Below are 13,596 nucleotides of genomic sequence, written 5' to 3'. Positions count from 1 at the left end.
TTTGCAGTTTTCCCCCCTTCCTGCCTCTCCGGGTTTGAAAATGGAGGCCGACGACGCCGACAGCCCGCCCCGGCGCGCCTCGAGTTGCCGACTCCGCCGAGCCCTGGGCCGCTGCTGCCGGCGCTGAGGGGCCGCCCCGCGCCGCCCGCCCCGTCCGCGCACCCGGAGGGCCCCGGCGGCGCCGCCTTCGGAGTATTGTTTCCTTCGTCCTTGTTTTTGGAGGGGGAGCGAAGACTGAGTTTGAGACTTGTTTCCTTTCCTTTCTTTTTTTTCTTTTCTTTTTTTTTTTTTGAGAAAGGGGAATTTCGTCCCAAATAAAAGGAATGAAGTCTGGCTCTGGAGAAGGGTCCCCGACCTCGCTGTGGGGGCTCCTGTTTCTCTCCGCTGCGCTCTCGCTCTGGCCGACGAGTGGAGAAAGTGAGTATGTGCCCGCCGCCCGCGGCCACTGCGGGAACTTTTCCTTCGAGGGGCTGCGCCCTGTTTGCGAAACCCGAGTTGCCACCGTCGCAGCTGTCGGGCCCCCGGGCTCGGGAGCGGCGGGGCGGGGCACGGGGTGGCTCTGCCGGGAGGGAGGCTGCGGCGGACCTGGGATCCGGGCTCGTTCGTCTGGAGCCCAGCGGGCCCAGGCTCCGCGCATCCCCCGTGCTGGAAGGGCCTGAGGGGCTTTCTCTCTCGCCGTGCCGACAGTCCTGTCCCCCGGCTAGGCTCGAGAACTCGATAGGGAAGTAGGTGCCGGGGCGGGCTCCGCGGGTTCCCGGGCCCCGCGACCCGCACCTCGCCCATCCGGAGCGCACGAGCCTCTCCGCACATAGCGCTGATCCCCTGCGGCGCGAAGGCAGCGGAGACAGCACCCTGGGCCGTAACGTGTCTCCGCTGCTGGGGCTGATCCGGCAGTGGGGAGCAGGCATCCGCCCGGCCCGCGGGGTGCGAGTTGCCCTTGAGGGGGGAGTTGCCCTGCGGAGAGGCCCCGAAGCTCCAGGACATGTCTCCAAGCGCCTGGCGCTGCCTCCCGACGCCCAACGTGCTTTTCCCCTCGGGCTCCTCGGGTTCCTGGCCTTGCCCGTTACTTTGGCCCGCTCCTTGTTGGGTTACCTGCCCCTGGCGTCCCGGGGCTGGGCGGTGGGGTGAGGGGAAGCGCTCTCTGGGCAGCTCCCCGGGGAGTGCGAGGCCGAGAGTCTTCCTCAGCTTGTCTTTTACGGGGAGTGCCACTGGGCCCCCAGTTCAGAGGGCTCTGGGATGGTCTCTCAGTTTCTCCCGGGCAGGGGGATGGAGGGGTGCTAGGGCTGCATCCGAATGTGCGTTGGTGGGTGTGTGGTCGGAGCCGACGTGCATTCCGACACACGTGCTCGCAGCGCGGGGTGTAGTCGCTGCCTCACGGAGACACCGAGACGCCCGTCCCTGGCGAGAGGTGTCGTACGCTGTGGGTTTCAGGAGCGCCAGGGTCTGCAATGGTGGGGGAAGGGTGTTGTGTTTTGCGAGCGCGGAGCCCTGGCCTTGGTTTTCTTGTGGCCGGCGTCGTGTCGCCCTCCCTTGTGCCGCCCCGCACTTCCTTTGTACGCAGTTATAAGCAGTATCGTTCCGTACTCGCTATGTTTTGCAACCTGATAGCTTTTGTTTTGGTGGTATTGGGTGGGGGTAGGTAGGGAAGGGCGGGGATGCAGGGAGTGGGAACTCCCCCCAGTGTGTACGGCCACAGGAGGTGGGGGTTTTATTCTCAAAATGTTGAAAGTGTGGCTTACTGGTACATTCAAGATGGTAGGGTAATTTGAACAGGATTAAAAGTTTAAATGTCGCAGAACTGGGACCGGGAACGGTGAGGGCGTGCTGGTGAGTAATGGTAGCCCAAGGTATGCAGGTGGTGCCGACTAACTTCGAAAAAAATCACGACTGAGCCTTCAAGAGTGAGGGGGAGAAGTAGGAGGCAGCGGAGGTTGTCTGGCCCCATCACTGGGGCAATTCAGAAAGGCTGTTTCTATAAACAAATCCTTAAACGTCTCTTAAGAAATGAGTGCGCGACGGAACGAGAACAGATCGTGGTTCGCGTGTTTACTGCCGAGTGGGACGCGAACTGGGGCCGGACCTTCCACAGATCTGGGCTCCCATGCTCTTTGTTTTCTAAACTTTCAGCGGACTCGATTGGGCGAAAGCCTTCCGGCTCCCTTTACTAAGTCATTTAGGGGATGTTTCAGGGGGACAAAGGAGGGTTTTTTATCTTTAAATGATAAGTACGGTTTAGAAGACACGGGAGAAATAATCCATTTTATTATGGTGTGCAGTTAAACTGTATAGCTTCTCTGGTTTTGTGTTTTTAATGTTAGTTCTGAAATTCAAAATAGCAGGGATGGCCTTCTCCGACGCAGGAGTCGGGCATTTTAAAATAGGCTGTTTTTCTTTTGGAGTGCTCTTCTTTAAGGATATTCTTTGTGCGAGACGATGGTTTTTGAGAACACAGACAGGAGGGGAGGGGGTGTTTTAATGTATGTTTTTACTCCATGATGCCAAAGCTTCCTCCAAGGATCCCTTTACAGTGGTTAGTTCCTTGAAACCTCATGGGTGGTCAGAAGACACCCCGAATCTCGATTATGGTTTGCTGAAGTCTTGACTGACTCAGTACCTGCCCCTCCCTCCGTCTCTGAAATGTGGAGGATTAAAAGCTATGCCTGTGAACGGGCGTTCAGTTTTTAGCCGGGAAGGTGCTAGACCACTTAACTCTGATAGAAATAAGGTGCTGAGCCGTATCAGGGAGGGCATTCTTTCAGCTGTTGTCTGGTATAGAACTGAAGACAGGGTGTTGTTAGTTCAGTTGCAGGTATTTTGCTGGCGTATTGAGAGATTAGAGTTTTCTCTTTTAGTGTGATAGCAGTAGAAAGAGTGCTGTTTATCTTAGAAAACTTAGTTTCTGAAGCAAAGGCAGTCATATGGATGTGTTTGTTCTGTATCACCATAATGTGAAACAGAGCATCTAAATGAAGGAGGTTCGGAGGTTCTGAGTGATAGTCAGATAATCTGATGGCTATTTTCTTTCTAAAAAGTCAGCATGCACTTTAAATTTATTGTACCCATCTCCTTAAAAGGATTCACTCATCTTTCTACCCCAGAAATCCTATTGTCAGAGAAATGTAGGTATGTGAAATGTTGGTGTTTAAAGAAGTTAGTGTTTATTACCAGATGGAGAACCCAGAAAAAGAACGTTTGAAAGAACCTAAACAGCAAATTATAGTTTAGATTCTCTAGAAAGACATAGCAAGTAAATGGTATTTTGTGGAAGGGTGGGGTTTGTGTCAGGATTTAAAATTTAAAAGGTCATATGTTTGATTTGTCGAAAAGATTAGAAAAGTCCAACTCTAAGAAATATGTTAAGGTTGAATAGATGAAGCTTAAAAATATCACAAAAAGTGAAAGAAGTCAGTCACAAAAGACCACATATTACATGATCCGGTTTATGTGAAATGTCCAGAATAAGCAAATCCATAGAGGCAGAAAGGAGATGAGTCGTTGCCAGGGGCTGGGGGTCGATGGAATGGGGAGTGACTGCTGCTAGTGGGCACAGGGTTTCTTTTTGGGGTGATGAAAATTGTTCTAAAATTAGTTTGTGGTGATGGCTGCATAGCTCTGAATATACTTAAAACCATTGGATTATATATATACTTTAAATCGGGGACTTTAATGGTATGTGAATTACATCTCAATAAACCCGTTTTGGTTTTTTTAGAGAAATGTGCTCAGGTTGAAAATAACTTGTTATGCTACCTTAAATTACATTAAAGTTACTACATATATTTGGCAGGCTGATGTCTCTCTCTCTCTCTCCATTTATGAGTTTTTCAGATCCGTGAGTTGCAGCAATACAACAAACTGATAATTGAAGCTTAGCAACAGGGATTCAATCCCCTAGTGGAAATGGGCAAGCAGGAAAAAAAGAATTTTGGTTCTATGTAGCTTCAGTTAGGGATTGAGGAGCTGGATTTAAAAAACACAAATGCTGGTGGAAGGCAGATTTTTGACAATAGAAACCTCAACTGAATCTGAAATGATGGTTTTTTCCAAGATAGAGCTTTGTCTGAATGGCTGTCTGTATTTCCAGTTTTATTATGTTTTCCAACAAAGAAATGCTGTTTTAAGATGTTTTAAACACTCATTTTTTGATATGCCATATTGACCACAAGTGGTTGTAAGGACTGAGGATGAACAGTTCATTTTAATGCAGTACTGTTGTTTCTTTTCTTTGTAGTTTTATTTCTTACATAGTTACAGGGTCTGAGCAGGAGAAAGAAACTTTAGGATGCAGTAGTTTTAGGATAAAGTGTTTCAGATATACAGTGACTTTTATAAAATTAAAATTCCTTACAGAACAAAAGATTTTAAAATGTGGCAAAGGCATTTTTGTTTTGAAACTGTATGCATTTATCCAAATTTACCCTGGCCTTTCAATAGGAAAAGACCTAGAGAATAATTGGTGTTTACATTTGCTTTTCGTCTTTGTCTAAGGCTTAGTTTACTAATAAAAATGTTTCCTGCACTTCCTATTGTTGCAAGATCAGAACAGTAATGAAAATCAACTGTATCATTTTCACTTGTTGCCTTAGAGTTTTTGCCAAGAGGAACCCTCAAGGGACGGTGGTTTCCTTTTAAATCTGGTTTCATTTGTTTTGTAAGAATGTGCTGTAAGAAGCAACTGAATCCAGTACTTATTGTGCACCTACTGTATGAAAGCTGACCTTGTGCTACTCAGTGCATGAGCCTGCAAAATCTTGCATGAAACCAACTTTCTTGAAATTCAGATTTTTTTTTTCAGACTCAGTATAGGATGCAGTTTTCAAGTAGACAGTAGGCAGCATTTTAAAGGTTCTTTTAAAAATATTTCTGTAGACTTAAGACTCTAGTGTTGTTCATGCAGAAGCCTCTACCGTACCATTTTTGCCTCATTGGTGCTTTCCATTATATGGGGATGCCACTGTAGACCATGACATATAGGTGATGTTAACCCATCTTGACTGGCAGCACTGCCTTCTTTATAACATTGAATATGGCAATTGTGACTTAAAAAGTGCAGTATTGTAGTTGCCTTTTTCAAAAAATTCGGAGTCACAGGTATGTACATGAACATTGCATGGCATGTTTTGAGTTGTAAGAAAGATGGGACTTATGTCTGAAGTTTTCTGGATTACATATTGCTTAGCTAGCTTTCTAGAAATCATCAGCATTCATAATTTCAGGGCATTTTGTAATTTATAAATAACTTGGTGTTTTTAAAAGCATGAGGGAGTAAGAGTGAGGAGACAAATCCTGAAAGCTTTTGTTTTTTAGTTGTAAAGCATACAAGATGTATTTCTTTCTAGGTTGTGATTTTCTCCAATTTGTTTTCAAAACTCATTTAAAAATCAAACCTAGTTCGTGGAAGAGGTATTTGCGCCTGTGGGCGAACTTGCTTTGAACTGCTTTTCTTAGCCAACTTATGACAGGTGCTGAGCCCAGGAGATGAGCTCTTCTCAATTGTACTAAATATATAATAGTTGCACACATGCTAGGGATATAGTTTCTTGATTTCAGTCTCTGAGATGTTCTGAAGGAAAATTCTGAACACTTTTGTAAAGACAGCAGAGTTCCTAATGAATGATGCACTCTGATCCCTCCTGGAAAATGGTGTTTGGCATCAGCTTAGCAAGAGGAAGTTTTCCAGTTATTTGTAAAGATGTGATGTGGCTTTAAGTGGGGAAGGGGGAGGGCAGCAGTCCCAGTGTTTGTGGACACTGAGACCTGTTGACATTTGGGAAGCATAACTGAGTTCCACTATTTGAAAAGATTAAAACTTTGATATATGTACACATCCCCTCATGCCTGCATCCCCATCCCCGAGGGTCTGGAAAAGAATTGATTTGTTCTGAGGAAGGAACATATAGTTGGTATATAAAATGGTTAGTAAACAAAGGAGCTTTAAAACAAGTTAGACTGTTATCTCAAGAGAAGCATACTTCCTTGGCATGATGTTTTCTTTTGTTAAATTGCTTTAGTTTTATTTGACTCAAAGTATAAACAACATGTTTGATTTTGAGACTTTTGGATTTCTGAAGACTGTTTTTAAATGGTCAGTTTTACTCGTTTGAAGGTCCCAGATTCCATTTTTGAAGATTTCTCTCCCTTTTTTCACTGATGCCAGCTTTACTTATGTTTTGTTAAATTAATTTTGAAATTTTAAGGAAAATTGATATTTCCTTACTTGAACTGAGAAATAGTTTTCCCTCCCTCTTTTCTTCATCAGTAAATATATGTTGAGTACTTACTGGATGCAGTTCTTTAGGTTTAGAAATTATTTGGTACTATAAAATGTCTTACTGTAGTTTTTAAAGGTATCAGTCAAATCATAGATGTTACTGCCATGTTATTAAAACAACAACAACAACAAAAACAACAGAACTAGTAAGCAAGCTTAAAATTTTTATTTTTCCTGCCCTGGACTACATATATATCTATATCTATCTATCTATCTATCTATCTCTCTCTCTCTCTCTCTCTCTCTCTCTCTCTCTCTCTCTCTCTATCTATCTATCTATCTATCTATCTATGTATCTATCTATGTATCTATCTATTTTTTTGAGACAGGGTCTCACTCTGGTCACCTAGGCTAGAATGCAGTGGTGTGATCATACTTGCTGCAGCTTTGACCTCCCAGGCTCCAGTGATCCTCCCAAGTAGCTGGGACTACAGGCACACACCACCATGCCTGGCTAATTTTTTGTATTTTTAGTACAGACAAAGTTTTGCTATGTTGCTCAGGTTGGACTCAAGTGACCCAGCCACCTTGGCCTCCCGGAGGACTGGGATCACAGCTACCGCACTCAGCCTACAAGAAGTTTTTAAACTCATAGATTGCTCTTCTGATTTCACTGGACCACAACAGAAAGTAGTTTCTTTTATGATGAGGGATGAACACCTACGATTGCAAGGTAAGTTGTTGGGCCTTGTGTCCATGGAGCTCACTTGATGGCTGGTGGTCTTGAAGCACTGACATTCTTTGGAGTAATGGGGTGGCTAGCTAGCCACATGGGGAAGATGTGCACACCTGTAGATGGGGCCATCACACACTGCAGCTATAGCTGGGCCTACCTTCCTGCTCACCTGGCTGGGCGCAGCAGCTCACGCCTGTAACCCCAGCACTTTGGGAGGCCGAGGTGGGCAGATAACTTGAGGTCAGGAGTTCAAGACCAGCCTGGCCAACATGGTGAAACCCACTTTCTACTAAAAATACCAAAATCAGCTGGGCGTGGTGGCCTGTGCCTATAATCCCAGCCACTTGGGAGCCTGAGGCAGGAGAATTGCTGAAACCAGGGAGGCAGAAGTTGCAGTGAGCTGAGATCATGCCACTGTTCTCCAGTGTGGGTGACAGAGCAAGACTCCATCACACACAAAAGATACATATATAAAAATAAAAGTAAATGAATTGCTCACCTGGTAATAGTCTGGAAAACATGTTTTTTTTTTTTTTTTTTTTCCCATATTTTTAAAGACTTTAGAAAGTAGTCTTACTAATCCAGAAAGTTCTTGCGGGGAGGAGTTTGAAACTTTTGCAACTTTGTTTTGACTCACTCTTCACTCTTAGCCCCCTTAATGCCACAGGTCTCTACTTCAGTAAGAGTTACATAATACAAATGCCATTTGTTCAAAATTGTGTTATCTCCATCCATCTATCCATTGTCCAAATTCTGAGAGTTTGAAATACATTGTTGTTGCTGTTTTGTATCCTTTTGTTCTGCAATTTTCTTTTTAACATGGCACTAGCTTTCTCAAACTGGCTTTGGAATTATTTGTCAGTTTAAAAATCAATACCACTTTAAAAATTACTCTTGGCCGGGCGCGGTGGCTCAAGCCTGTAATCCCAGCACTTTGGGAGGCTGAGACGGGCGGATCACGAGGTCAGGAGATCAAGACCATCCTGGTGAACACGGTGAAACCCCGTCTCTACTAAAAAAATACAAAAAACTAGCCGGGCGAGGTGGCGGGCGCCTGTAGTCCCAGCTACTCGGGAGGCTGAGGCAGGAGAATGGCATAAACCCAGGAGGCGGAGCTTGCAATGAGCCAAGATTGCACCACTGTACTCCAGCCTGGGCGACAGAGCGAGACTCTGTCTTAAAAAACATAAAAACACAAAAATTACTCTTGACATGGGAGAACAAATGTATTTTGATAGTTGTTAGAGCATAAATATTTTATAGAGCATAACTTGAAAAATTTCCTGATATATTTTGAACACTTACTTTCAGTTGGTCCTCTGCTTTAAAAAATATAGTTGTGATTAGTCTCCGTAAAGTTGGTTATTGGGAATGCTTGATTATGTAAATGAGACATCACCAATATAAGTCAGCCAAAGTTTAGTCAGTAAAACCTTAAAGAACAGAAGTCTGATGGTAATTAAGGAGAGATGATTTTATTTATAAAAGTTTTTCCCAAATTCAAAGTGCCTTAGTGACCTTTGATAACTTCCTGGAAAAAGTAGGAAGCATGGAGAGAAATTCCAGGTAGGAACCCATGATCTAATTGATTGCATCAGCTTACAAAGTGTTTTCTAAGTCAGCTATTCTGTCTAGATTGTAAAATCCCCCTCAGTTGTGTCCACATTTATCTGTGTTGTCCTGTATTTATTCTCTTTACCTCATTTCCCTGAGTCTCACTGTAGTGGGATAATACAAAAGCTTACAGACTCAGGACTTTAAAGAGAAGCACAGATTGCCCCCAGAACAAATGATTGCAGAGACCAGTAGCAGCAGAGGGAAATCTGCTGTTAGGCTTCCCTTAGTTCTGTTGTCTGATTTCTGTAGATAATGAGTTCACTGCATATGTTAGGTCATAACATGATATCGTGTAGTCTGTAGGAACTTTTGTTATGATAGCCTTTCTTGGTCAGGTGATATAATTGGGATTTTCTTTCTCCCATGCACCTCAGTAAAATTTTCAGCAACAGAGATTGGCTCAGGAGGGAATTTGTGGTTCAATTTCAGTTCTGTAGCCTGTCCTTTTCTGGGGAGACTTGTTAATTGAATGTTTCCTTTCAGTCTCACTGAGTCACTTGAAATCGCTTGGATTCACCCCTATTCGCCAGGTCCAGTGCAGACCTGCATTGACTCTGACTACATATGCTGAGTTGGCCTCTGAACCAGTTCCTGTACCATCCCCTTGGTTTGATGGACTTGCTAGCTCCAAATAGAATGTGCCTCTTTTGGTCCTAGAATCAAGTCCAAGGTCCTTAGAATCAAGTGATGAAACAAGTCCTTAGTAATCCTTTGCTATAGAGATCCACTGTTAGTTCCCAGTACTCCCCAGTGTCTGTGCATTAGCCTGATGGAAAGTCAGCCATGCTATGCCCGTCTCCAAGTTTTTGCTTCTGCTGTTTCCATAGCTGAGAATGTTTTTTCTCTTCACTACTCTGCTACTTCTCCTTCCACCCTCAATACTGAATAGCAGAAAGTGCCACTTAAGAGCACAGGAAGGTCACCATAGCTTTAATTTCTCCTTAGCTGCCAAATTGGTTCTTTGGTCCTAAAGTTACTAACTTTTCTGAGTCTTGATAGAAATCTGGAGACTTACAAATATTTGGGGGAGACATTTCTCCTTTTCTCACTAAACAACAGAATGAAAACATTTTCTAACATGTTTAGAAAACCAAAGTCACAAGAAAAATTGTGAGGAAATAGAATAGGTTTTTAAAATTGAAATAATTTCCAAGTTTCAAGTAAAGGATCTGTAAAATAGGGACAAGATCATAACTTTCAAAAGGCAGAACACTAGGTCAGGTGATTCCTTTCCCCCATATACCTTTTCTGTGATTCGAATAGATCCGAGATGCCATCTTTACATTTCCAAGTCAAATTCCTTCTCTTTCTTGAAGGTTTTTGGGATTTCCCTAACTTATATATCTACTTCCCCATTACTCTTTCCGATTTCATAACCCACAGTTTTGTTGGTTGACAGTGATTCGTTTTGTCTTGTTCCTTGCTTGTAATTTTATTAGGACTGTGGAGCCAAAGTGGCTGGTTTGAATCTCAGCTCTCCAGTAGCTAAGCTCACAAGCAAATAATTTAATCTTCTTATGCCTCAGTTTCCTCATCTGTGAAATTATAATTTTAATATAACCTACTTTAACATTCATAAAAATCAAACAAATTCATACATGTGTCAAGTGCCTAGAACAGAACCTGTCACCTGGTATTAAGCCCTCAGACTTCAGCTGCTACTGCTCTTAGGGATATAACATACTTGAACAGATATGTTCTTTGGATAGAAATATAAGGCTGACTTGATGTTTGATTGCCCTTGCCATTTAAATATGTTATAGAACCTGGCACATAGGTGCTTAATAAATGTATAATAAAACTTTATTTTGCTAAGGTGCTTATTAACAAGATGGCATGCTACTTATTAAACAGTTGTGATTTTTTTTTTTTTTTTAGTAAACGATGGTCACCCCCTGCAGTTTGCCTTCCATTTCAAAGATCTGTTTATTATATGTTCTCCCTTAATCTTGTCATTTGTCAATTTCTGCTCACACCTGAGAGGTGTCCAGTGTGCACTTTGCCCATCTCACCAATGCATAGGCTCCATCTAGTGGCCAGAACGGAAATTCAGCCTATTCGGTGACTGAATTAACAGTGCCCTGAGGAGGAAGATAGTGATCCCAACCCACTCTCTGGCTTGCTTCCTAGGGACTGATTGCAAGAAAATGTGGATACTACAGGCTTCTGTAGAAATCACTGGGCTACAGTTTTGGATTAACGTTACTCTACTGTGTCAGTGCGAGCTGTGCTGAGAGAATTAGGGTCTTCCTAAATGATGCAGTACTGCACAGGGCTGTTACACCTAGTGTTTCCTTTACAGTTAGAGTATTAAGATACTTTTACAGGACTTTAATAAATTTAATAAATTTAGAGCTCCAAAATACTTATTTTGAGATTAGAGATTTAAAAAACACTGCTGATTTCATTTGGAAAAATACAGCAAGATTGACCTTCCATTGCTCTATTTAAATAGGTAGTAACACTTTCATTATCATTCTCTTATCTCTCCCCTTTGGCTATTCTATGTGGTTAAGATGCTCGCCAGCCAGAAATACTGACAGAAAATAAGAATAAAAACATCCAGGATTAGTGTTAGGTCCCACATGGTCTGTATTTCGTTAGCTAATTTTATGTATTTTCTTTCATGTTTTATTGATATTTTCAGAATCTTTCTTGTTGAGATTACTCAAAATCTATAGCGGGTTATTTAGTTATACATGTCAAAATCCTTAAACCTGTTTCCCCATGATTGCCTTTTATTATTTTTAATTTGGAAATGTTTGGCTCTCAGAGAGAACTTCATCCTCCCTTCCTCCCAGACATTTTGAACAACTCAGGCTATACTCATTCTTGTCTCTTTGTCTTGGCAGGTGGAAGCCCCTCTGCTTGGAATAGCAAACAATACTACCAGCTTGCCCTCTGGCAAGCTCCTTTAAGAGTTAGCTGTAATTTCACCCTCTCTCTGGCCTTCATTCTGCATGCAGAATGATTGCACTGACTTGGTCTCTTGCTATACCTCCTATTTGGGCATCTCCCCCATATTGCTTTCTCCCGCCATGGGGGAGGGGAATGGTGTCTTGGTTATCTTTGAATTCCCAGGAGGTGGCCCAGTGCCTGGCGTGTAGGAGGAGCTGAAGAAACGGAAGACTTCTTAAAGGGATACTCCCCATTCACTTTGAAGCGCTTTTTTGTACACATTTATTTTCATCTAATCATTGCACCTCTGCCAGCTGAAACATTTTATCACACCAGTTACTGCTGCATGGAACTTGAAAGTAATAAAATTATCTTTAAAGTCATTGTTTCATTAGGTTTTTTGTACATTGAGGTGAATAAAAAAATTAGAACTCCTGAAACGGTCATTGTGAGTCTGGCCTTGTGTCAAGATCACCTCATCCCTATGGATGGAGACTTTGTTCCATAAGTTCCCTATAGATAAGATGTAATGAATAATTCATTGGCACCAATTTGTGTCTGTAATGTGCTTTTAAACCTTCGTGGAGCTAGCTGGGTGCCTGAGGAGGAAGCATCTGCAGGCTGGACTCGGCTGCCTGGTGGTCTCCGGAGTGGCCTGATGCAGAGGGCCAGGGTGGCATCTCAGAAAGTCGGGTGGGTGCTTGCACACCTGCTGACCTTGAGTGACAGCGTGGACCTAGGTCATTTCACAGGCCCTTCCAGCCTTCAGATCTCAAGACACTAGGCAGAGAGAGGGAGTGAGGGAGGGGGGGAGAGAGAGAGAGAGAGAGAGATTTTAGGGCGATGTGGTTGGAACTAGCAGAATTACCATCTATGGAAGTTGGCTTCTATTTCTTGCATTGTTTTCTTGGTGAGGCCAGTAAACTTTTGCATTAACTCCTGGGAGGGACAGTAGCAAGGTCCTAAAGATCTCTTTATCACTTAAGCATCCTTCCCAACCCTGCCAGTTTTGGTTGCTGGGGAGGGCCTTTGACAGTCTCCTGGTGGGGCCCTTGGAGATGGTTTGAGACAGGCCAGCTCCCTACCTCTGGACAGAAGAAAGTTTACTTGTCTAGGTTGATGTAAAGAGGACTCCTGAACTTAATGAACACCTTAGAAATTATCGTGAAAGTCTCCTCTCCCGAGGAGTGGGGTGGGATATTTCTTGCAGAAGATGTAAACATAATCATAAGGAATGTTAATTTTCAAGAGCAGCTTGTAAAAAAAACATCTTGTGAAATTCCCATGTGAATGCTGAACCGGGTGGATGTGAACTTACCTAGACAGCCTGGCCTGCCTTTGCTCTGCTCTTCTCCGTGGGGTTCGCACATGTGCAGGGCTTCCTTTGAAGCCTTGTCCTCTCAAACAATTCACTGTGTTCTTCTCTCCCATGCATGGAGGCATATTGGAAAGGGAGCTCCAGGCCTCAGTGTCTCTGCCTGTGATTGGAATAACCCTGCTCTAGCAGGGATGCCATGAGAATTAGCAATAGATAATGTATCCAATCTGCCCAGCAAAACTGGCAAATAGAAAGCATGCAATAAATGGATGCTTTTCTCTTTTTTTCTCTTCCTCATGGTGGGTGGCCCTAGTGGGCTCTCTCTGAGGCCTCCAGTCCTCCTTCCCCACAACACCAGGGCATTGCTGCCATTGCTGCCAGTTGAATAGGGCCTTTTTTTTTTTTTTTTTTTAAAGACAGGGTCTTGCTCTGTTGCCCAGGCTGGAGTGCAGTGGTACAATCTCCACTCGCTGCAATCTCTTCCTCCCAGGTTCAAACACTTCTTGTGGATCAGCTTCCTAAGAAGCTGGGACTACAGGCGTGTGCCACCACGCCTGGCTAATTTTTGTGTGTCTGTGTGTGTGTTGTGTTTTGTTTTTTTTAGTAGAGACGGGGTTCCGGCATGTTGGTCAGGCTGGTCTCAAACTCCTGGCCTCAAGCAATGCACCTACCTCGGCCTCCCATAGTGCTGGGATTACAGGTGTGAGCCACTGTGCCTGGCCAAGGAGGGTCTTTTTTTGCATATCTACAGTGAAAGGTTTGAGCCCAGAAATCTGAGTCTCAGGTCATTGAAACCGCTAAGTAACTGCCTTGCTT

General features: G+C 43.8%; 1 protein-coding gene across 2 annotated transcripts in view; it reads left to right on the top strand.

Moving 5' to 3' along the window:
• The first annotated feature begins 278 nt into the window (after positions 1 to 278).
• Positions 279 to 13,596, top strand: part of IGF1R (insulin like growth factor 1 receptor) — a 316,842-nt gene continuing 303,524 nt past the window's right edge. Inside the window, exon 1 of one of the 2 annotated variants that reach the window (XM_023220870.1) lies at positions 279 to 417. In XM_023220870.1, the coding sequence (XP_023076638.1) occupies positions 324 to 417 (94 nt within the window). In that variant the 5' untranslated portion in view covers positions 279 to 323. The remainder of the gene's footprint in view (positions 418 to 13,596) is intronic. The other variant, XM_023220871.1, reaches the window with a different exon arrangement.

The sequence above is a fragment of the Piliocolobus tephrosceles genome, chromosome 6 (genome assembly GCF_002776525.5).
Source record: "Piliocolobus tephrosceles isolate RC106 chromosome 6, ASM277652v3, whole genome shotgun sequence".
Lineage (NCBI taxonomy): Eukaryota > Metazoa > Chordata > Mammalia > Primates > Cercopithecidae > Piliocolobus > Piliocolobus tephrosceles.
The sequence above is the reverse complement of the archived record's forward strand: the minus strand, read 5'-3'. Positions and strand labels throughout refer to the sequence as shown.